The sequence below is a fragment of the Aotus nancymaae genome, unplaced genomic scaffold, assembly GCF_030222135.1.
Source record: "Aotus nancymaae isolate 86718 unplaced genomic scaffold, 86718_ANA_hifiasm-v0.15.2.pri h1tg000058l, whole genome shotgun sequence".
Lineage (NCBI taxonomy): Eukaryota > Metazoa > Chordata > Mammalia > Primates > Aotidae > Aotus > Aotus nancymaae.
In genome coordinates this window covers 17,930,549-17,953,143 of record NW_026988472.1, presented here as the reverse complement: position 1 = coordinate 17,953,143, position 22,595 = coordinate 17,930,549, and the positions used below count along the sequence as shown (strand labels likewise).

General features: G+C 47.0%; 1 protein-coding gene across 1 annotated transcript; it reads left to right on the top strand.

Moving 5' to 3' along the window:
• The first annotated feature begins 341 nt into the window (after window positions 1–341).
• On the top strand, window positions 342–20,107 carry NYX (nyctalopin). The gene is made up of 3 exons (XM_012448208.2): window positions 342–515; window positions 840–917; window positions 17,739–20,107. Exons 2-3 carry the CDS (start codon window positions 881–883, stop codon window positions 19,145–19,147), a joined length of 1,446 nt encoding a protein of 481 aa, XP_012303631.1. The 5' UTR covers window positions 342–515; window positions 840–880; the 3' UTR covers window positions 19,148–20,107.
• The last annotated feature ends 2,488 nt before the right edge of the window (window positions 20,108–22,595 follow it).

The window sequence follows — 22,595 nt, the reverse complement described above, 5'->3', positions numbered from 1 at the left end:
TTATGTAATGCGTCCTTGTTGAAAATGCTGATAATGCTATTTGGGTGGCAGGATGCCAATTTCGGGCTGCATATTGCTTCGGGTTGGGACTGGGGCTGGGGTCAGGGAAGGGGATGGGGCCTGGGGAGGGTTTAAGGAGAGAAAGGGGCCAAGCAGATGGAGAGAGGATGGGAGGGCCAGGGTGGTCAAGGCCTGGGGCTAAAGCCGATTGGTATGTCAGCAAAATCTGTCACTGGCTTTAGTGATTCGAAAGGCAGACACATTCTTTCATCTCTGTTAATCCTCATCTGATACAGAGGATTTTCCTGCCATTAAATCTGGAGAAAGAAAAATAAGCACTCAAACCTGCACAAGCAACTATTCCTCTTCACCCCTCGCTCCCGTCCCTGCACCCCGACCTTCACTTCTCTCTCAGACCATTTTTAGCCTCTGTGGCTGCCTGACTTGGGAGATGGACGGGCTGGGGGAGTGGAGGGGTGCCTTAGAGGAGCGGGACCAGGCAGACTCCCAGGACGGTAAGCAACCTTTGAGGACCATTCACTAACACTCCTCTGCAGAGGTTTCCTCTCCGTCCATTTCCTTGCTGGGTTGTGAGTGATGCCATCCGAGTTGCTGTCAGGGCTGTAGCCTGATGAAGGGTTTCCTGATAGATCCATCCACTTGCGGGTAGTTTCTGATTGTCTGTTGTTACTGGTTTCTCTTAGCTCAACACCTGGGTGGCTAAGGAGGAAGGAATGTGAGGAAGAAAGAAAGGCAGGGCATTCAGGAGGAAGTGTGGCATGGGAGGGTTCTCACGGGGCCCTCCTGGGCACTGGGTGACCTGTCCTTTCTCCCCTCAGGTAGGGATCCCGTGGCTGGGTGGTCCTAAGCCGCCGGGTGTATGAAGGGCCGAGGGATGCTGGTCCTGCTTCTGCATGGTGAGTTCTCCTGCCAGTGGGTGCAGGGGTGGGAAGAGGCGTGGAAGCCACAGAACTTCTACCGAAAGAGTCTTTAAGTGGGTTCTGGGACAGCTGAATCTGGGCTTCTGATCAGGTTTCATTGATGGCAGGTGGTGGGGATTTTTGTTTGCCTAAAGCAAAACTCCTGAGCCAAATATATGAAATAGTCCTCTTGGTGAATTTCTTACTCTGATTTCAGATATGAATTCATTGGTGTGATAACCAAAAGCTACAGTGTTTTTTTTTTCTTTTCTTTTTTTCTTGAGACAGAGTCTCACTGTCACCCAGGCTGGAGTGCAGTGGCATGATGTCGGCTCACTGCAATTTCCACCTCCTGGGTTCCAGCAATTTTCGTGCCTCAAGCCCCCTGAGTAGCCTGGAACTACAGGCACCTGCCACCACTCCTGGCTAATTTTTTTGTATTTTTAGTAAAGACATGGTTTTGCCATATTGCCCAGGCTGGTCTTGAACCCCTGAGCTCAGGTGATCCACCTGCCTCGGCCTCCCAAAGTGCTGGGATTATGGTGTGAGCCACTGTGCCCAGTCTACAGTGGTTTCTAATCACATTATTTTAAGCTCATTTAGTTAAAAACAAAAGTCCCTTAAAGAAACCACCTTCCCAAAGGAAAAAGAAAAAATGAAAAATGTCTTGGAATTGTGGGATTATGGATGTTGAAGTTATTTTTCAAAGTTTCTTGCCCTGTTATGTGCACTTTAATATACCAGGAAGACTCATTATGAAATAATTTCCCCAGCTCTAGCTGTTGCAATCTGACTGAGATAACCCGAGGAAACATCCTTTAAGTTCTTCAGTAAATGATTCTACACAAAGAATCTGTTTTCTTCTGACCCTCAAGTGAATTTAATTATTTGAGATATGATGGTCTATGTAACAGACCTCTGTATGCGATGCTGGTAGAGAATATTTTACCAGATCGTTCTAAAACAGGAGTAATGGAGTTTTCCTCCCTTTATTCACCTCTTCAAAAACCAGAACTTGCTCTGTTCAACCAACAGGCATACACTGGGTGCCTTCAATATGCTCGAGGGATATTTATGAGGGATATGATAACATGGTCTTTGTCCTTGAGAAAATTCTTTTATGAGAGATTCAATAAATAAGCAATACAAAAATTGGAGCAAGGCACATGGAACACTTTGATAAATAGGACAGGACTTCCTACCTCGAGGAGGCTCTAATGAACAGAGGTTGATATTTATATAATTACTAACAGCCAACTTCTTTTTTTTTTCTTTTTTTCCTTTGAGACTGAGTTTCCCTCTTGTTGCCCAGGCTGAAGTGCAATGGTGCAATCTCAGCTCACGCAACCTCCGCCTCCCAGATTTAAGCGATTCTCCTGCCTCAGCCTCCTGAGTAGCTGGGATTACAGGCATGCGCCACCACACCCAGCTAATTTTTGTATTTTTAGTAGAGACGGGGTTTCTCCATGTTGGTCAGGCTGGTCTTGAACTCCCAACCTCAGGTGATATGCCCGCCTTGGCCTCCCAACGTGCTGGGATTACAGGGGTGAGCCACCGCACCCGGCCAAAAGCCAACTTCTAGCCATTCCTCCTACCTCGAAACGATATGAAGCTTGATTGACTCATTGAGACAGAATGTTTGCTTCCAAGAGCCAGTATCATTTTAAACGTGCACCAAAAGCTCTATCGTTCCTCACAGAAAGCAGACAGTATTCATAGCTGCACACTGCAAAACAGGAACTGTCCCTGCTACAGAAACCCAAAATATATCCAGACTTCTTGTGACAAGTTGGAGAGCTCAGCAGTGATATCATCTGCTAACAATAGATGCACTTAAAATTAATGACCATCTCCACATCCCCTGGCACTTTTAATTTAAAACACACTCTAGCAAGCACAGAGAATATTTCTCTGACTGCAAGTCACAAGCAATACGGACAATATGTTCCCGAGAAGCAGGCAGGGATAGTGCCCTACCTCCTTGGCCAGAAAAAAAAAAATGACTAAGTGAGCCTCACAAAACAAGACCTTGGGGAAATCAGAAGTGGCTCACAGCAGGGAAATTTGGGGCAAGAGAAATTCTCCTCTGGACACACAGGGCTCCTGGAAGTGCCCCACTTCTCAGATGCATAGGTGCAAATACCTCGACCTCCTCCCCCCATGTTAACCCCTGGACTCGTCCCGCTGTTGACAGCATAATATCTGAACCTCTTAACTTGCTTTAAAGGGTCTTTCACACGTGACTTGCTCTACACTATGAGTCTTCAAAGAGGGTCAGGGGTTGCGTGTATGTGTTTTTTTTTGTGTTTTTTTTTTTGTTTTGTTTTTCTTTGAGACAGGGTCTTGCTCTGTTGCCCAGGCTGGAGTGCAGTGGCATGATCTTGACTCATTGCAACCTCTGCCTCCCGGGTTCAAACGAGTCTCATGCCTCAGCCTCCCGAGTAGCTGAGGTTACAGGCATGCGCCACCATGTCCAGCTAATTTTTGTATTTTTAGTAGAGATGGGGTTTCACCATCTTGGCCAGGCTGGTCTCAAACTCCCAACCTCAGGCGATCTGCCCGCGTCAGCCTCCCAAAGTGCTGGGATTATAGACGTGAGCCATCGTGCCCAGCCAATCCTTTTTTTTAAAGACAGGTCTCACTCTGTCACCTAGGCTGGAGTGCAGTGGCACAGGCACAGCTCACTGCAGCCTCGACCTCCCCGGCTTAAGCAATCCTCCCACCTCAGCCTCCCAAGTAGCTAGGAGCACAGGTGTGCATCACCACACCTAGCTAATTTTTGTATTTTTCATAGAGATGAGGTCTTGTCATGTTGCCCAGGATGATCCTGAACTCCTGGGTTTGAGTGATCCTCCCACCTTGGCTTCCCAAAGTGCTGGGATCATAGGCATGAGCCACTGCCCCTGGCCTCCACATGGTCTTTGAAGGATTTGTGCCTTGAGGTTAAATCCTGTGACAAGAATGGTTCATAGAACCCACGCCTAGCTTGGGTCAGTGTTTTCACATTTATCTGCAATGAGATGCATCTGTCCCCCATAGCTGTCTACACATTACAGATGAGGAAACTGAGAGACAGACGTAGTCTGAAGTTTTTTTTTTGAGACAAAGTCTCGCTCTGTTGCCCAGGCTGGAGTGCGGTGGTGCGATCTTGGCTCACTGCAACCTCTGCCTCCCAGGTTCAAGTGATTCTCCTGCCTCAGCCTCCCAATTAGCTGAGACTACAGGCACCTGCCACTACACCCAGCTAATTTTTTGTATTTTTAGTGGAGACAGGGTTTCACCATGTTGGCCAGGCTGGTGTCAAACTCCTGACCTCAGGTGATCCGTCTGCTCGGCCTCCCAAAGTGCTGGGATTACAGGTGTGAGTCACCGCGCCCAGCCTGAGGTTTGTTTGTTTGTTTAAAAAAAAAAAAAAGCAGTGTGAGAGAACAGGGAGGAGAGTTAGTGTCCTCAGAGTTTATGAGAGAACTAGGTCAAGAGGCTGTGCCCTTGGGGGAGTGTTTTAAGACTGAATGTTCTGGAAAGCCCTGCACGTGAATCCGGGAGTAATGACAGAGGTTGGCTGAGTAGGGACCTATCATGAGCCGAGGCCAGTCCTGCTACATTTCCCATCTTCCCCTCCCTGCCTCAGGCTGGGGAAAGAAAAAAGCATTGAAGCCTTTTCTGATTTCCAGATGGATCCTTCCCCAAAATACCGGTGCAAGGAGAGAAATTGCTAAGCAACTGCCAAATGAGTTTTACCTTCTCTTTTCACAAACTGTAATCTTTATTTTTAATTTGGTAAATGTTTTTCTGGCCAAGGTATTCCCATGGAACTCAGCTCTGAATGGCCAAGGAGATTTGATTTTGGAATGATCACTGCTGATTTCGGGAAAGACTATTTTTTCATTTGGATTCAGCAAAACCAGGGGTGTCCTAAACAGTGTTTGATTCGACGTTATATATTTCCTGTCAATGAATGGGGAGGAGTTTCCTTTTGGTTGAGGGGTGCTGCCTGGTACTGAATTTGAGTTGTTTTCTCTGTCAAGGTGAAGAGGTCACTGGCCGGGCGCGGTGGCTCATACCTGTAATCCCAGCACTTTCGGAGGCTGAGGAGGGCGGATCACTTGAGCAGGTGATTCAAAACCAGCCTGGCCAACATGGTAAAACCCTGTCTCTACTAAAAATACAAAAACTAGCTGGGTGTGGTGGTGTGCACCAGTAGTCCCAGCTACTTGGGAGGCTGAGGCAGGAGGATCGCTTGAACCCGGGAGGCAGAGGTTGCAGTGAGCCGAGATCCCACCATTGCATCACATGGTTCTTCAGGAAAAGGAGGAGAGGCCAGGAGGAGGGAAATGGTTCTAGAGAGATTCAGGGAGCCTGTCTGATTCAGAACGTTGCTCAGGACTCTTGTTGCAAAGCATCTACTCTAGGTCGTTGAAGCCAAGAAGGTGTTTAGTTAGGGACATCAGGTATTCCCAGGCTTCCTACTAGAGGCCACCCTGCCCAGAGCAATGCCTAAACCAGGAAGTGGGCAGCTCCAGCAAAAACCCTGTGGCCGCTGCCATTGGTGGCCATACCTGGCAGCGCCAGGGAATCATGTTGGGTACTGGGTGCCAGAAATGCAAGCCTAAAAGCCTCTGCCACCATTCTGGCCAATGGTTTCTGCCTGCTGCCTACTTCTGAATCCAAGTCTCACTGGGTGTCTGATTGACAAAGGTATGTCACATGCCTGAGCCCTAACTGGAAGGGGAGTTGAGAAAGAGAGTTTCTGGCTTCCATGTTGAGGAGGCAGGACTTATGATGTTGGAAATTCCGTAAATGTGGAAAGACTGCTTAAAATGTGCTGGGGAGCCAGAAAAGATGTCAAATGTCGACTACAATCAGAGATGGCTTGCTTGCAAGGAACAGATATCTACTTGTCCACAAAGATGTCTTTAGTGGATTTCTGAAATGGAACCAGAGAAATGCCATAAAAACAGCTCTAGTAGGGTCTCATGGGAAGTAGAGGGCTGGCCAGCAGCTTCCTGCTCTCCATGGGCTTTGTGAGCTCCATCTCTGTGATTCTCACATCAGATCTATTCCTCTCTCTGCTCGTGCTATGGTCTGAGTGTTTGTGACCCCATTCCCCACCCAATTCATATATTGAACCCAACTCCCCAAGACGATGGTATCAGGAGGTAGGGCCTTTAGGAGGCGATCAGGTCCTGAGAGTGGAGCCCCCATGAATGGAATTAGTGCCCTCATAAAAGAGTCCTCGGAGAGCTCCCATGCCCCTTCCACCATGTGAGGACACAGTGAGAAGACAGCTGTCTATGAACCAAGAAACGGGCCCTTGGCAGACACAATCTACCTCGATCTTGGATTTTCCAGCCTCCAGAACTGTGAGAAATCAATTTCTGTTGTTTGTAAGCCACCCAGTCTATGGTACAGTGTTACGGCAGCCTGAACTGATTAAAACAATACACCAGCTTCCTCACCTTGCCTTTGGCTCCTGCTCCCCCATAACTTTGACCTGCACATGGCTTTGGTACAAACCCCAGCCTCAAAGCTAGACAGGTTGACATGACCTTACTTACTGACCAGTCATTCAGTGCTTATTCCATTTTCACAGAGAAGGAAAGAATCTAATTAGTCCTGTTTAGGTCAAAGTGTTCATCTGCAGTGCAAACAGCTGTGGTTGGGAGGAGGCGGCAGAGACACATGGAGCTCTGAGTGGGGTATTTTTTTCTTAGAGGCAGTGGTTGGTAACACCTGCTGTCAAACCAGGGAAAATGAAAGCTACAACGGCTCTCAAAGACCAGGAAGTGCAGTGTCTTAGTCTATTTTGTGCTGCTATGACTAGAGACTGGGCAATTTATAAAGAACAGATATTTATTTCTTACAGTTCTGGAGGTTGGGAAGTCCAAGACCGAGGGGCTCACATCAAGGGAAGGCCTTCGTGCGGTACCGTCCCACGGCGGAAGGTGGAAGTGTGAGAGAGCAAGATGGGGCTGAACTTGCTTTTATAACAAATCTCCTTTTGCAATAATGATATTAATCCATTCATGAGAGCAGAGGCCTCACGACCTAACCACCTCTTAAAGGGCCCACCTCTCAACACTGTTGCAGTGGGGTTTAAGTCTCCAATATGTGAACTTTGGAGGACATGTTCAAACTACAGTATGCAGTTTCTTCAGTTTATAGTTAAAACGATGAAAGTGCAGAAGGGGTAGGTGTGTGGGGTGGGAGATAGTACAGTATAGTGAAAAACAAACAAAGGTTGACATCATTTAACCACTCTGAACGTCAGCTTCCTCCTTCATGAGAAGAGAAGAATGATCCTTACCTTGCATGGCTGTCATATTAAGTGGACTAATGTCTATAGCAAGCTTAGCCCTAAGCAAATTCTTTTTTTGAGATGGAGTTTCACTCTATTACCTAGGCTGGAGTACAGTGGCACAATCTTGGCTCACTGCAGCCTCTGCCTCCCAGGTTCAAGCGATTCTCCTGCCTCAACGCCACCCCCACCCCCGCTGCCTTGCCCCGCAAGTAGCTGGGACTAAGGTGCACACCACCATGCCCGGCTAATTTTTGTATTTTTAGTAGAGATGGGGTTTTTCCATGTTGGCCAGGCTGGTCATGAATCCCGACCTCATGATCTGCCCGACTTGGCCTCCCAAAGTGCTAGGATTACAGGTGTGAGCCACTGTGCCCTGCCAAGCATTTTTTCATGTTTGTTGGCCATTTGTATAGCTTCTTTTGAGAACTTTCCAATAGTCATTCCTTTTGATTGCTGAGTAGTATTCCATTATATGGCTATATCATCATTTGTTTGCCCATTCAATTCTCGATGGACATTTGCGTTGTTTCCAGTTTTGGGCTATTAAGAATAAAGCTGCCAAAGTCTTTGTATAGACATATGCTTTTATTTCCCCAGGAGTAGAATGGCTGGATTATAAGGTAGGCATTTGTTTGACTTTTAAAGAAACAACCTCGTTGTTTCCAATGGCGAAGTCCCATTTTCAATTCCACTGGCCTTGTAAGAGAGTCCCAACTGTTCCACATGTTCTCCTACACTTGGCACCTGTTCTAGTCCCTTCAGGCTACTGTGTCAAAGTTCCATAAACTGAGTGGCTTATAAGCAACAGAAACTTTTATTATCACAATTCTGGAGGCTGAAAGTCCAAGACTGGGGTGCCAGCATGGTTGGGTTCTGGTGACGGCTCTTTTCTGGGCTGCAGACTGCTGTCTTCTTACAGTATGGCCAGTCTTTCTAATTCTAGTCATTCTAATAGGTGGCTACTTTAATTTGCATCTCCCTACCAACCAATGATGTTGAGCATCTTTTCATGTGCTTATTTATCTTCTATCTTTTTGGTGAAATGTTTCTTCAAATGTTTTACCCATTTATTAATTGGATTGTTTATTTTCTTACTGAGTTTTGGGAGTTATTTATATATTTTCTTTCTTTCTTTCTTTCTTTTTAATTCTGAAACAGAGTCTCGCTCTGTCCCCCAGTCTGGAGTGCAGTGGCTCGATCTCAGTTCACTGCAGCCTCCGCCACCTGGGTTCAAACAGTTCTCTTGCCTCAGCCTCCTGAGTAGCTAGGATTACAGACATGTGCTACCACATCTGGCTAATTTTTGCATTTTTAGTAGAGATGGGGTTTCTCCATGTTGTCCAGGCTGGTCTCGAACTCCTGACCTCATGATCTGCCCTCCTCAGCCTCCCAAAGTGTTGGGATTACAGGTGTGAGCCACTGCGCCGTGCCTGGAGTTCTTTATATATTTTAGATACAAGTCTTTAATAAGATATGTGACTTACAAATATTTTCTCACAGTCTATTGCCCATATTTTCATTCACTTTGCAGTGTCTTTCAAAGGGCAGAAGTTGGCTGGGCATGGTAAACTAGTTGAACCTGGGAGGCAGAGGTTGCTGTAAGCCGAGATTGTGCCATTGCTTGGGCAACAAGAGTGAAACTCCGTCTCAAGAAAAAAAAAAAAGAAAGAAAAAAGAAAGAAAAAGAAGAAAGCAGAAGTCTAATGATGTTAGACATTTTGATGAAGTCTAATTTATTATTACTTAAAATTTTATGGTTATTGCTTTTTCTTCTCTTTTTTTTTGTCCTGAGAAATCTTTACCTACCTCTAAGTAACAAAGATACTCTCCTGTGTCATCTCCACAAAGCTTTATAAGTTTTAGCTTTTACATTTAGGTTTACGGTCCATCTAAAATGAATTTTGTGTATGGTGTGATGTAGGTGTTAAGATTCTTTTCACTTTCCAGGGATTATACTATGCATCCTTATCATGGTCTACCTCGAATGAATCTTACACTTCTTCAACTATAATATAAGATCCTTACGAGAGTACAACTAAATTCACCTCCCTTCTCATCCTTTATGTAATCATTATCATAGTTTTCATTTACATATGTTATAAACTCCACAATACATTGTTATTTTTGCTTTAAATAGTCACTTGTCTTTTAAGCAATTAAGGTGAGAAAACAGTAGTCTTTTATATTTAGTAACATACTTACCATTTCCATTGCTCTTTATTCCTTCCTGTAGATCTAATTTTCATCTAGCATTTTCCTTCAGACTGAAGAATGTCTTCATTTCTTGTGCAGAAGATCTGCTGGAGATGAATTTTCTCAGATTTTGTTTACCTGAAAGTATCTCTACTGCCCTTCATTTCTGAAGATATTTTCACTGGAGAGAGAGAGAGAAATCTAGGTTGCCAGATTTTGCTTTTCATTTAGCATTTAAAGATATCATTCTATTGTCTTATGGCCTCCACTGTTCATGAGAAGCCAGTCATTGTCTTAGTTCATTCAGGCTGGTATAACAAAAATACCATGAATTGGGTGGGTTATAAACAAGAGGAATTTCTTTCTCTCACTTCTGGAGGCTGGGAAGTCCAAGATCCAGGCAGCATCAGGTTTCGTGTCTGGTGAAGGCCCATTCTGCAGGTCCCTTCTCTTTTTGTCCTCATGTGACAGAAAGGGCAGGAAGTTCTCTGAGGTCTCTTTATAAGGGCACTAATCCCATTTTTTTTTTTTTTTAAAGACAAGGTCTGGCTCTGTGGCCCAGGCAGGAATGCACTGGTATGATGTCCACTCACTGCATCCTCTGTCTCTTGGGCTCAAGTGATCCTCCCACCGCAGCCTCCCAAGTAGCTAGGACTACAGGCACGTGCCACCACACATAGCTAAGTTTTGTATTTTTTGGTAGAAGACAGGATTTCGCCATGTTGCCCAGGCTGATCTCAAACTCCTGGGCTCAAGTGATCCAGCCACCTTGGCCTCCCAAAGTGCTAGGATTACAGGCATGAGCCCCTGCGCCTAGGCACTAATCCCATTATTATTTACTCTCATGACCTAAGCATCTCTCAAAGTCTCCACCTCCTAATACCATCACCTTGGGGGTTAGGGTTTCAATATATAAATTTGGAAGTTGGACACAAATATTCAGACCATAACTGTGATTATCTTTTACTATTTTTTATTCTATGTAATGTATCTTCTTGTTTTGGATACTTTTAAGAAGTTTCTATCTTTGGTTCTCAGCAGTTTGGCTATGATGTGCTGTATGTGTGTGTGTATGTGTTTTATGTTACTTGGGGCTTGCTAAGCTGCTTGTTTGCATCAAATTTTGGAAACTGTCATCAATTATCTTCTGGCCATATTCTCTATCTTCCCTCCTCTGGGACTCCACATACATGTATATTAGTCTAATTGCTTGAAATGGTTCCACAGGTCATTGAGGCTTTGATAATTTTTCCCCTAGTCTTTTTCTTTTTCTCTCTGTGCTTCACTTTGGTTAATAACTATTGACCTCTCTTCAAGTTTATAAAGATTTTCTTCTGCAGTGTCTAATGTGCTATTTATCTTGTTCAATGATTTTTAAAATTTCAGTTATTGTATTATTTCAGTACTAAGATTTCTACTGGGTTCGTTTTTAGAGTTTCCATACCTCTTCTAAAATTCAGATTCCCCGTGTCTTTGCCCGTGATACCCATCTTTTCCTGTAAATTCCTTAACATATTTACAGTAAATCTTTGCTTGGTAATTCCAACATGTGGGCTGTCTGTGAATCTGGTTCTGCTGTTTTTTTCTTCTTGATACGTGTCATGTTTTGCTGCTTCTTCACATGTCTAGTAGTAGTTGGTTGTACATTGGATACTGTGGATGGCAGTGGTGGAAACTCTGGATTCTCTTGTCTTCTGTTGAAGAGTATAGAATTTTGTTCTGGTATTCAGTTAAATTACTGGCAGATCACCTTGTTACCCAAAAGGCTTGGTTTCAGGCTTTTTAATGGTAGGCCTACTTGAGTTTTGCCCTTAGTCCTGGGAAATGGTCTTCATTCCTGAGGCATGGTGCTTTGGGGTTTCAGTGGAAAGCTCAAGGTATTTGGCAAGCTCCTCTAACTTGGCAGACCTTGAACTTTTTTTTTTTTTTTTTTTTTAAGACAGAGTTTTGCTCTGTTGCCCAGGCTGGAGTGCAGTGGTGTGATCTCAGCTCACTGCAACCTCTGTCTATAATCCCGTACCCCCAGCTACTCTGCCTCCCGAATAGCTGGGACTACAGGGGTCACCACACCCGGCTAATTTTTTTGTATTTTTAGTAGAGATGGGGTTTTGCCACGTTAGCTAGGCTGGTCTCGAACTCCTGACCTCAAGTGATCCACCTGCCTTGCTCTCCCAAAGTGCTGGGATTGCAGGTGTGAGCCACTGTGCCTGGAGTGGACCTTGACCTCTTAAACTGCCTCCTGTCACTGGGCAATTGCTGAAATCTGTTTAGGTCTTTTGGTGTTTGGTGTTTAGTTCTTGTTTTCCCCTTGGGCTCCTTGGAGTCATCCCACACATATGCCCTTCAGGACTCAGCCAAGGACATAAGGGAACCTGTGTACTAACTTTGTGGCTCCTCTTTCGAGGCTCACTCTTTTCCATGTTTTCCCTCCTCAATTTCCAGCCACTGTGGCAGCTATGAATGCTGACCTCTAAGTTGTCAACTTGCTTTCTGCTTGAGCTCCACTCCCCATGTGCTGTGTGGACTTGAAAGTGCCCTGAGAGAGCCAGGCACAGAGGCTCACGCCTGTGATCCCAGCACTTTGGGAGGCCGAGGCGGGAGGATCTCTTGAGGTCAGGAGTTTAAGACCAGCCTAGGCAACATAGTAAAACCTTGTCTCTACAAAAAATGAGCTGGCCATGGTGGTACATACATGTAGTCTCAGCTACTTGGGAGGCTGAGGTGGGAGGATTACCTGAATCCAGGGAGCTCAAGGCTGCAGTGAACCGAGATTGTACCACTGTACTCCAGCCTGGGCAACAGAGAGAAGAGACCCTGTCTCACCAAAAAAAAAAAAAAAAAAAAAAGAAAATGTCCTAAGAGAAAAATCAGTTAGATACACCTCTCACCTAGTTTGTATCTCTTCTTTGAAGGGTTGCATTGACTCTGATTGCTTGTTTTGGTTGTTCTCTGGTGCTTTAAAGCAGTTTTTTTTTTTTGAAACAGAATTTTGCTCTTGCAGCCTAGGCTGGAGTGCAATGGCACAATCTCAGCTCACTGCAACCTCTGCCTCCCGGGTTCAAGCAATTTTCCTACCTCAGCCTCCTGCGTAGCTGGGATTACAGGCATGTGCCACCACGCCTGGCTATTTTTTTTTTTTTTTTTTTTTTTTTTGTAGTTTTAGTAGAGACAGGGTTTCGCCATGTTGGCCAGACTGGTCTTGAACTCCTGACCTCAAGTGATCTGCCCGCCTCAGCCTCCCAAAGTGCTGGGATTACAGGCATGAGCCATTATGCCCGGCTAAAACAATTAAAAAATAATTTGTCCAGAGTCTACCATAGCTGGCAGTGGGAATGTTAGTCTGATAGAAGCGACTCTGCCATGATCGCAGTAGAACTTATCCACATATATTATTATTAAAAGAAGTTTTTTTTTGTACCTTGCTTTTCTGGCCCACTAAACATTACTTAGTCTTCATACCAGATAAACCAATACAGTTTTGCTGTCAGTTCTGAGAATTTACTTGACTTAATTTATTATTTTAGAGGGAGACAAGGTCTTGCTCTGTTGCCCAGGCTGGAGTTCAGTGGTCCAGTCATACATAGCTCACTGTAACCTCGAACTCCTGGGCTCAGTAATCCTCCTGCCTCAGCCTCCTGAGCAGCTGGGACTACACAGTGCACACCACTGTGCATGGCTAATTTTTCTATTTTTTGTAGAGACAGAGGTCTCACTATATTGCCCAGGCTGGTCTGAAACTCCTGGGCTCAAGCGATCCTCCCTCCTCAGCCTCCCAAAGTGCTGGGATTACAGGTGTGAGCCACTGTAACTGGCCTTAGCTTAATTTAAATTTCACTAAATAATCCAGTACATTAGTTATTGCTCCTAATGGCTATCAAAGTTTCAGAGGCTAAAAATAGGTCTCTAATAGTGACAATTTCTTGAGTGTTTAATTAAGGTTTAAACTCTAATCTAGTTTTTGAAATAGGTACTATATCCACATGGTTCAAAGTTTAAAAGGCTAAAAGAGGTGTACATTGAAAAGCTTCACTTTCATTCTTCTCGTATATGTTTTTGGAACGTAGGCAGCTATGTTTCTGATCTCTTGCATTATACAAATTGGTTGTATCCTGCCTGTTGTAATCCTAGGAGTTCCTTGACAAATATATATATATATTTTTGAGACAGAGTCTAGCTCTGTGGCCCAGGCTGGAGTGCAGTGGTGCGATCTCAGCTCACTGCAACCTCCACCTCCTGGGTTCAAGCGATTCTCATGCCTCAGCCTCCCAAGTAGCTGGGATTACAGGCATGCACCACCACACCCGGCTAATTTTTGTATTTTTAGTAGAGATGGGGTTTTACCATGTTGGCCAGGCTAGTCTTGAACCTCTGACCTCAAGTGATCTGCCCACCTCGGCCTCCCAAAGTGCTGGGATTACAGGCATGAGCCACCATGCCTGGTCAACAAACAGTTTTTAAAATAAATGGAGGAATCCTTACAGAGGAAGGCATCATTTAATTCTACAAACATTTATTGAGCCATACAGTGTGCCTGGAGCAACGCTAGCTATTGCGGGGTATAAACATGAGTCAAATGATGGAGAGTGTACTTTTCTTAATTAGAAAGGAGAAGAGAGTAGAATGAAGGGCTATTTGTAAAGAAACCTGATGCCTTCTACTTGACCTAGTTGGAAGGGTTGATAGAAAAAGGTTCCGCCTCTTTCCAGCTGAGGCCTGGAGTTAGGGTTAGATTCTTGGCCCTGTCTCCCTAACAGCCCAGCAACAGCCCTGTTTGCAGCCAGGCTCAGCACAGAGCCCAAGAACCTGGCTGGAAGCTGGTGTCTATCTCACAGTTTTTAGGGAGATGGAAAAGCTAAGTCAAGCATCCTCAACATCAGAATGTTGAAGTGGCTCCAGTTTACAACTGAAGGGCTGCTCAAAGACCTGAGTGCTCTTCAGCTACATCTGAGAGGGCTGGATCCACTTCTCAGCTGCTCAGAAAACATGGAGTGTCCCTAACAGATGACCTGAAAAGACACTGGAAACCAAGCAGAGCTACAGAGGCGGCACCGAGCATATTATACACATCCCTTTTGGGGCTTTCAGGTTTCTGCAGACACTTGGGTAGGCAAGGCTGGGTAATGTGTACAGAATGGGAGGAAGTGAACGGCAGGCCAGGGGTGTTTGCTAGGAATTCAGGAGTACTGATGAGGAGGGGTAGAAATTAGGAATCAGTGGGCATATTTACATCTGGGTTCCATTTGTTTCCCAGCAGGAATTTCAGATAGAGCTGCCCCTGGCCATGAAATAAACATTGTGCATCTACCATGCTGCCTTTCCCATTGGTCCTCAAGATTGGGCTCGGGGCCTCTGGCTTCCACAGGGTAGCAGGCCATGACATTGTACTTTTTTTTTTGAGACAGAGTCTCACTCTGTTACCCAGGCTAGAGTGTAGTGATACGATCTCAGTTCACTTCAACCTCCACCACTCAGGTTCAAGCAATTCTCCTGCCTCAGCCTCCTGAGTAGCTAGGATTACAGGTGTGCACCACCATGCCTAGCTAATTTTTGTACTTTTAATAGAGACAGCGTTTCACCATATTGGCCAGGCTGGTCTTGAACACCTAACCTCAGGTGATTCACCTGCTACGGCCTCCCAAAGTGCTGGGATTACAGGTGTGAGCCACCCTGCCCAGCCTTATGACATTATACTTTGCTGGAGGTGGCAAGCCTACTGGTGGGCTTTTGAAGTCTTTATCTGGTCTTCCATTCAAATGTTCAGAATGAAAGTAATATAAACAACTTACTCTTCTGTGATGATTTAAAAAACTTTCTAGCAGGCAAGGGCTGGTGAATGGAACTTAACTGCAGAGTGTCTATAATTAATTCTTTTGAGATGTGGAAGAAGGTCATTGATTTTATTTAGTATGCTGTCCTTTTGGCTGAATTTTAGTGACTGTTAAAAACAGAAATTGATTGATAGGCTTTTCTTTCATTCTCAGTCTCTGGCTCCCTAATTCTCCCTTCTCCTTGAGGCATAATTAACTCAGTGGGGCTGCTCAGGAATTCTTCTGGTGAGAGGGACTATAGTAGCACCAATAGAAATATAACACAAGCCACATGTTTAAAATTCTGAGTAGTCACAGAAAAGGTAAAAATAAACAGTTAACATTATTTTAATATTTTATTTAACCCAATAAATCTAAAATACCATTGTAACATGTAATCAGTATAAAAATCATTGATGCAGTTGGGCACGGTGGCTCATGCCTGTAATCCTAGCACTTTGGGAGGCTGAGGCGGGTGGACCACCTGAGGTCAGGAGTTCGAGAACAGCCTGGCCAACATGGTGAAACCCTGTCTCTACTAAAAATACAAAAATTAGCCAGGCGTGGTGGCACGTGCCTGTAATCCCAGCTCTTCGGGAGGCTGAGGCAGAAGAATTGCTTGAACCCAGGAGGCGGAGGTTGCAGTGAGCAGAGATCTCACCACTGCACTCCAGCCTGGGCAACAGAGGGAGACTCTGTCTCAAAAAAAAAAAAAAAAAAAAATCATTGATGCAGTATTTTACTCTTTTTTTGTATTAAGTCTTTGAGATCTGGCATATCTTCTATATGCATAGCACATTTCAATTTGGGTTCGCCACATTTCAAATGCTTAGTAGCCCATGGGGCTACTGGCTACTGTATTTGGCAGCGCAGGTCTAGAGAGTAGGCTACAGTGATGCCCTCAGAGATCCCCCTAAGCCTGCAGACAACAAACCCTTAAGGCTGCATTCTAGTGTTCCCGGACCAAACTGAGGGCAGGGCTGCTATTTCTCATGGCCCAATAACGAGATGCAGATGAACTAGGAAAAGAGGGAGTTATTATTTCTGTAGCTGGTTACAGGGAGGCCTCGAAATTATCTACAGGCTAACTCAAAATTACAAAGTTTTCCGGAGCTTATAATTTTTTTTTTTTTTTTTTTGCCCAGGCTGGAGTGCAATGGCATTATCTCAGCCCACTGCAACCTCTGCCTCCCAGGTTCAAGCAATTCTCCTGCCTCAGCCTCCTCAGTAGCTGGGATTACCCACCACCATGCCTGGCTAATTTTTGTATTTTTAATAGAGATGGGGTTTTGCCATGTTGGCCAGGCCGGTCTCGAACTCCTGACCTCAGGTGAAATGCTCACCTCGGCTCTCAAAGTGCTGGGATTACAGTCGTGAGTCACTGTGCCCGGCCCAGAACTTATATACCTTCTAAGCTATATGTCTACGTGTAAGTGTGCATTCATCTAAAGACATAAGTGAATAACTTCTAATCTATAACTAAAATCTGAGTTTTGAAGATCTTCCTCTGGAGCCTCAATAAATTGACTTAATCTAGATGGGCCCAGGTACCAGGGTGATTACCCATATCTTGTCTCCTGCTAAATCATGGAGGTTTGGGGAGTGTCTTCAGACCCCCAATAAACTTGTTTGTGGAGGTCTGGGGAGTTTAGATCCCCAGTAAAACTTGTTTAATCCTAAATGGGTCCTGTTAAGAATTGTTTCATTATCTTATCATGCTATAAGGTCCAGGAAAGACCTGGGCAAAACTCTTGTTGGGCTTTTGTTACCTTCCAGTGTTTGTATAAGGGCACTGGCTCTTTTAGCTTTTAATATTTATTTATTTATTTATTTTTGAGACTGAGTATTGCTCTGTCGCCCAGGCTGGAGTGCAGTGGTGTGATCTCGGCTCACTGCAAGCTCCGCCCCCTGGGTTCAAGTGATTCTCATGCCTCAGCCTCCCGAGTAGCTGGGATTACAGGTGTCCCCACTACACCCGGCTAATTTTTGTATTTTTAGTAGAGACGGGGTTTCACCATGTTGCCCAGGCTGGTGTGAACTCCTGAGCTCAGGTGATCCGCCCGCCTCGGTCTCCCAAAGTGCTGGGATTACAGGCGTCAGCCACTGGGACCTGCCAGTTTTTAATATTTAACTATTCAGTCAGTGCTGAAACAGTTGTTATGGAGGCCTGTGTGAGTGACAGCTGGCCTGCCACACTAGAAGCACACAAGTGGGGGGTACAGGCAGGAAGGAATTTAGAATGGGGTCAGCTGCAGGGATTGCAGCTGAGTTTTGCTGATTAAGGTAACTGGAAAGCAAAGGAGCGGGTATCTTAGGTGGATAAACCCGTGTGAGGCCACGGAGGTGGGAAGAGGCCATGTGCAGGACACAGGATAACTCGGTGGAGGGCCTGCATCCTGCTGCCCGGGCAGGCAGGATTTTTCCTGGGGTGACCTTTGGCTGACTGTTGCTCTTTTTTCTCTTTTCTCCTCCTTCCCAACATCTCCCCCCGACCCCCACGCCGCCCCGTCCCCGTAGCAGTGGTCCTTGGCCTGCCCAGCGCCCAGGCCATGGGGGCCTGCGCGCGCGCCTGCCCGTCCGCCTGCGCCTGCAGCACCATGGAGCGCGGCTGCTCTGTGCGTTGCGACCGCGCCGGCCTCCTGCGGGTGCCGGACGAGTTCCCGTGCGAAGCGGTCTCCATCGACCTGGACCGGAACGGCCTGCGCTTCCTGGGCGAGCGGGCCTTCGGCACACTGCCGTCCCTGCGCCGCCTGTCGCTGCGCCACAACAACCTGTCCTTCATCACGCCCGGCGCCTTCAAGGGTCTGCCACGTCTGGCCGAGCTGCGCCTGGCGCACAACGGCGATCTGCGCTACCTGCACGCGCGCACCTTCGTGGCGCTCGGCCGCCTGCGCCGCCTGGACTTGGCCGCCTGCCGCCTCTTCAGCGTGCCCGAGCGCCTCCTGGCCGAGCTGCCGGCCCTGCGTGAGCTCTCGGCCTTCGACAACCTGTTCCGCCGCGTACCGGGCGCGCTGCGCGGCCTGACCAACCTGACACACGCGCACCTGGAACGCAGCCGCATCGAGGCGGTCGCCTCCAGCTCGCTGCAGGGCCTGCGTCGCCTGCGCTCGCTCAGCCTGCAGGCCAACCTCGTCCGCGTCGTGCACGCCGGCGCCTTTGGGGACTGCAGCGTCCTGGAGCACCTGCTGCTCAACGACAATTTGCTGGCGGAGCTCCCGGCTGATGCCTTCCGCGGCCTGCGGCGCCTGCACACGCTCAACCTGGGTGGCAACGCGCTGGACCACGTGGCGCGCGCCTGGTTCGCGGACCTGGCCGAGCTTGAGCTGCTCTACCTAGATCGCAACAGCATCGCCTTCGTGGAGGAGGGCGCCTTCCAGAACCTCTCGGGCCTCCTTGCCCTGCACCTCAACGGCAACCGCCTCACCGTGCTCGCCTGGGCTGCCTTCCAGCCTGGCTTCTTCTTGGGCCGCCTCTTCCTCTTCCGCAACCCGTGGTGCTGCGACTGCCGCCTGGAGTGGCTGCGGGACTGGATGGAGGGCTCCGGGCGTGTCACCGACGTGCCATGCACCTCCCCGGGCTCCGTGGCCGGTCTGGACCTCAGCCAGGTGGCCTTCGGGCGCTCCTCCGATGGCCTCTGTGTGGACCCCGAGGAGCTGAACCTCACCACGTCCAGTCCAGGACCGTCCCCAGAACCAGCGGCCACCACCGTGAGCAGGTTCAGCAGCCTCCTCTCCAAGCTGCTGGCCCCTAGGGCCCCGGTGGAAGAGATGACCAACACCACTGGGGGGCTGGCCAACGCCTCCCTGTCCGACAGCCTCTCCTCCCGTGGGGTGGGAGGAGCAGGCCGGCAGCCCCGGTTTCTCCTAGCCTCTTGTCTCCTGCTCAGCGTGGTCCAGCACGTGGTGTTTGGCCTACAGATGGACTAACCTGGCCACAGGGGGAAAGTTTGCTTAACTAGGCTTGAGGGTGTTTGTGGTAAGGGAGAGGGATGGAGGGCAGAGGTGAAAATCCCAGTGGAGGATGGAAGGAGCAGACTGCCTCCAGAGATGGCCCCAGGGAGAACACAGGGACGTGCCACTCGAGAGGGGAGGATGGTATGGATTTCTGCTCTTGTCACACGGGCATCCATTGGAAGAGAGAAGCAAAAATGAACATGGGTCCTCACGTGAGAAGACTAGGAATCCGAAGCTTCTAGGGCTTCATACCCCCTCCCCTCCACTTCCCCCATCTTCCAGGCAACAGTGCCTGCAAGGCCTGAATTAGAGAGACATCCATTGGCTAAGTAGTTAAGGGCCGGGCCAATTCTCCTGGCAGGGTAACTCTTTATACTCAAGTCCTTTGTTTTCGACCACAATCCTCCTCCTCCCCAGGGGCCTGGGGACACTAGGATTCAGGAAGGTGGGCAGGATGTGAGAGAAGGGAGATGGGAGAGAGACTTAAGACAAGGGACGGCGGTGGTTCCTGGGGTCTGAGATGTATTAGGAGGCATTTAAAACAAAGATCCAGTTCATTTACTCCACAGTTATTCCCAGGGGTGGCCCCAGCCACAAAGGAACTTTAGGGGAAGGGTAGGGGAAAAAGGGGCAGCAGGGGGTGTTTGTGGACAAATAAATTTGTAAAATCCGAGGATTAAAAAAAAAAAGGTTAAACCGGTTTCTCTAGTGCTGGACTTTTCAGAGTCTTTCATATGCTAACATGCATTGTGACTCTCCCAGGAGGCCACACAATCCTTTTTTCTTAGGGTTTTGTGGGAAGAATGTCCGGAAGACGCAGGGAGCGGGGCAGAGGCTCCAGCTTGGATGATTCCATTAGGTGTGGAAATCATTATGGGCTGCACACTTCAGGGCTGACTAATGGCCAAGAGGGAAGGAGGCAGCCAGTAGCTGGGAAAGGGGATTTAGAGCTTTCTCAGGTTGGGGGTTGGCCAACTGTATTCCCCCTGACTGCAAGGGCAAAGGCCAGCCAGGCCTGCAGCGAGCATGCGTGGCCTCTGAGTGTGTTGTGCCTGAGGGCGGGGCTAATCCCACCTAGGGGCCCTACCAAACCCAGCTTTTTTCAGGGTTGCAGTGGGAACGAATGGCGTTTGACTGTTTTGTCCGCCTCAGGATCAGCAGCTCGTTTAGCATAGGCTCCAAGAATAAGGCTTTGCAGACTGAATTGCAAATGCGGGTTCTGCTGGCCTGCCGTGCCCATCTCTGTGGTTTGCAGCAGAACCGTCCTGAGCTGGTCACAACAGGCACGGATGCTGGACTATGAGGCAGTCAAGTCAAGAAAAGTGCATATGCTGCTCACCACTTACCCAAGAACCCAAGGTGTTCTCTACACGAGTGCTACGACTGCGTTTGTCAACATTCTGGAAATTGTAATCTTTTTAATGTCCTCTCTATTTGAAGAGATGGGTTTTGAAAACCAACATGAAGGCCGGCACAGTGGCTCACCCCTGTAATCCCAGCACTTTGAGAGGCTGAGACAGGCGGATCATGAGGTCAGGAGTTCGAGACTAGCCTGGCCAACATAGTGAAACTCTGTCTCTACTAAAAATACAAAAATTCGCCAGGCATGGTGGTGCACGCCTGTATTCCCAGCTACTTGGGAGAATCACTTGAACCCAGGAGGCAGAGGTTGTAGTGAGCTGAGATCACACCACTGCACTCCAGCCTGGGCAACAGAGTGAGACTCCATCTCAAAAAGAAAAAAAAAAAAAACCCACATGAATTCAGGGTGCACCAAGCTGTCACTTCTTCTTCTTTTTTTTTTTAGTTTCACTCTTGTTGCCCAGGGTGGAGTGCAGTGGTGTGATCTCGGCTCACCGCAACCTCTGCCTTCAGGTTCAAGAGATTCTCCTGCCTCAGCCTCCCGAGTAGCTGGGATTACAGGCATGCACCACCATACCCGGCTAATTTTGTATTTTTAGTAGAGACGGGGTTTCTCCATGTTGGTCAGGCTGGTCTTGAACTCCCAACCTCAGGTGACCTGACCACCTCGACCTCCCAAAGTGCTGGGATTACAGGCGTGAGCTACTGCGCCTGGCCAAGCTGTCGCTTCTTCATGGTGACACTCCCGTGTCTCTGTTTAATACTAAGTATTGGAAATGTCGCACAAAGTACTGCTGAGGACAGGTGTATTCAAATGTTTCAACCATTAATGGTCATCAACTCAATGGGTTTTAAAGTTTTAAAAAACCAGACCGGGCACAGTGGCTCATGCCTGTGCTCCCAGTGCTTTGGGAAGCTGAGGCAGGAGGATCGCTTGAACCCAGAAGTTCAAGACCAGTGTGGGCAACATGGTGGGACCCTATCTCTACAATAAAAACAAAAAACAAAAAACAAAACATTAGCTGGGCAAGGTGTTGAGCACCAATAGTCCCAGCTATGCAGGAGACTGAGGTGGGAGGATGTCTTGAGCCCAGGAAGTTGAGGCTGCAGTGAGCTGTGTTCACACCACTGCACTCCAGCCTGGGTGACAGAGCAAGGCCCTGTCTGAAAAAAAAAAAGAAAAGAAAATTTTTTTAACCAGCATTAAAAAAAAAAAAGAACAGAAAAGTCACAGAGTATCATGTAATATTGTAAGACTAAGTATTGTTTTGTGAAACTTTTTAATATATGTGCATTTGTTCAAATTATACATGTGTGTGTGTATACTGGGTTACTGTGTACAGTTTGTATTTTATTTTGGGTTATGGTTAAAATTTGAAAGCCACTGATCTGAAGCATGTGTGATTTTTATTTTGAAAAATTTCAAACCTACAGAAAAGTTGCAAGAATGAACACTTTGGCCATTCACCTAGGTTTCCCAATTGTTGACATTTTACCGTATTTGCTTTCTCTCTCTCTTTCCATTTTATTATTATTTCTTACTAACAGTTTGAGTTAGTTGCAAACGTCATGACCCTTTGAGCCCAGGAGTTTGAGGTACAGTGAGCTATGATCGCGCCACTGCACTCCAGCCTGGGCAAGAGAACAAGACCTCTTCTCTTAAAAAAAAAAAAGATTCACTCTATATTGAAATTTTAACAGTTATCAAAATTATTAAGCAGTAATTCTTTTTCCTATGGGTGAAAAATGAGGTTTCTAGGTCATGGCTTGCTTTGGTCACAATATTCAAAACTAGAAACCTGTTGATTGATTGTAATGTTTCAAAGCGAATTTGTTCTCCAAATGTCTTACTTCTGAAAAGTGAGAATCAGATGAGGGCAGAAATGTTGTTTGCTCAAACCGAGTGTTGTGGCCATGGTAACTGAGTGAGAATCATGAGAATCCTGGAGACCAGATCTCTGCATTGAGGTATCCATGGAAGTCCACGGCAGACACGCAGCCTGGGTTACTGAGGAACGAGGTGCCACCTTGAGAGGAATGTACTTCCTGTCATTTGTCG

Excerpts from the sequence above, each read along its gene's own strand:
- NYX (XM_012448208.2), top strand. The coding sequence starts at position 881 with ATGAAGGGCCGAGGGATGCTGGTCCTGCTTCTGCATG. Across the intron at positions 918-17,738 it reads GCTGGTCCTGCTTCTGCATG|CAGTGGTCCTTGGCCTGCCC; the intron begins GTGAGTTCTCCT and ends CCGTCCCCGTAG.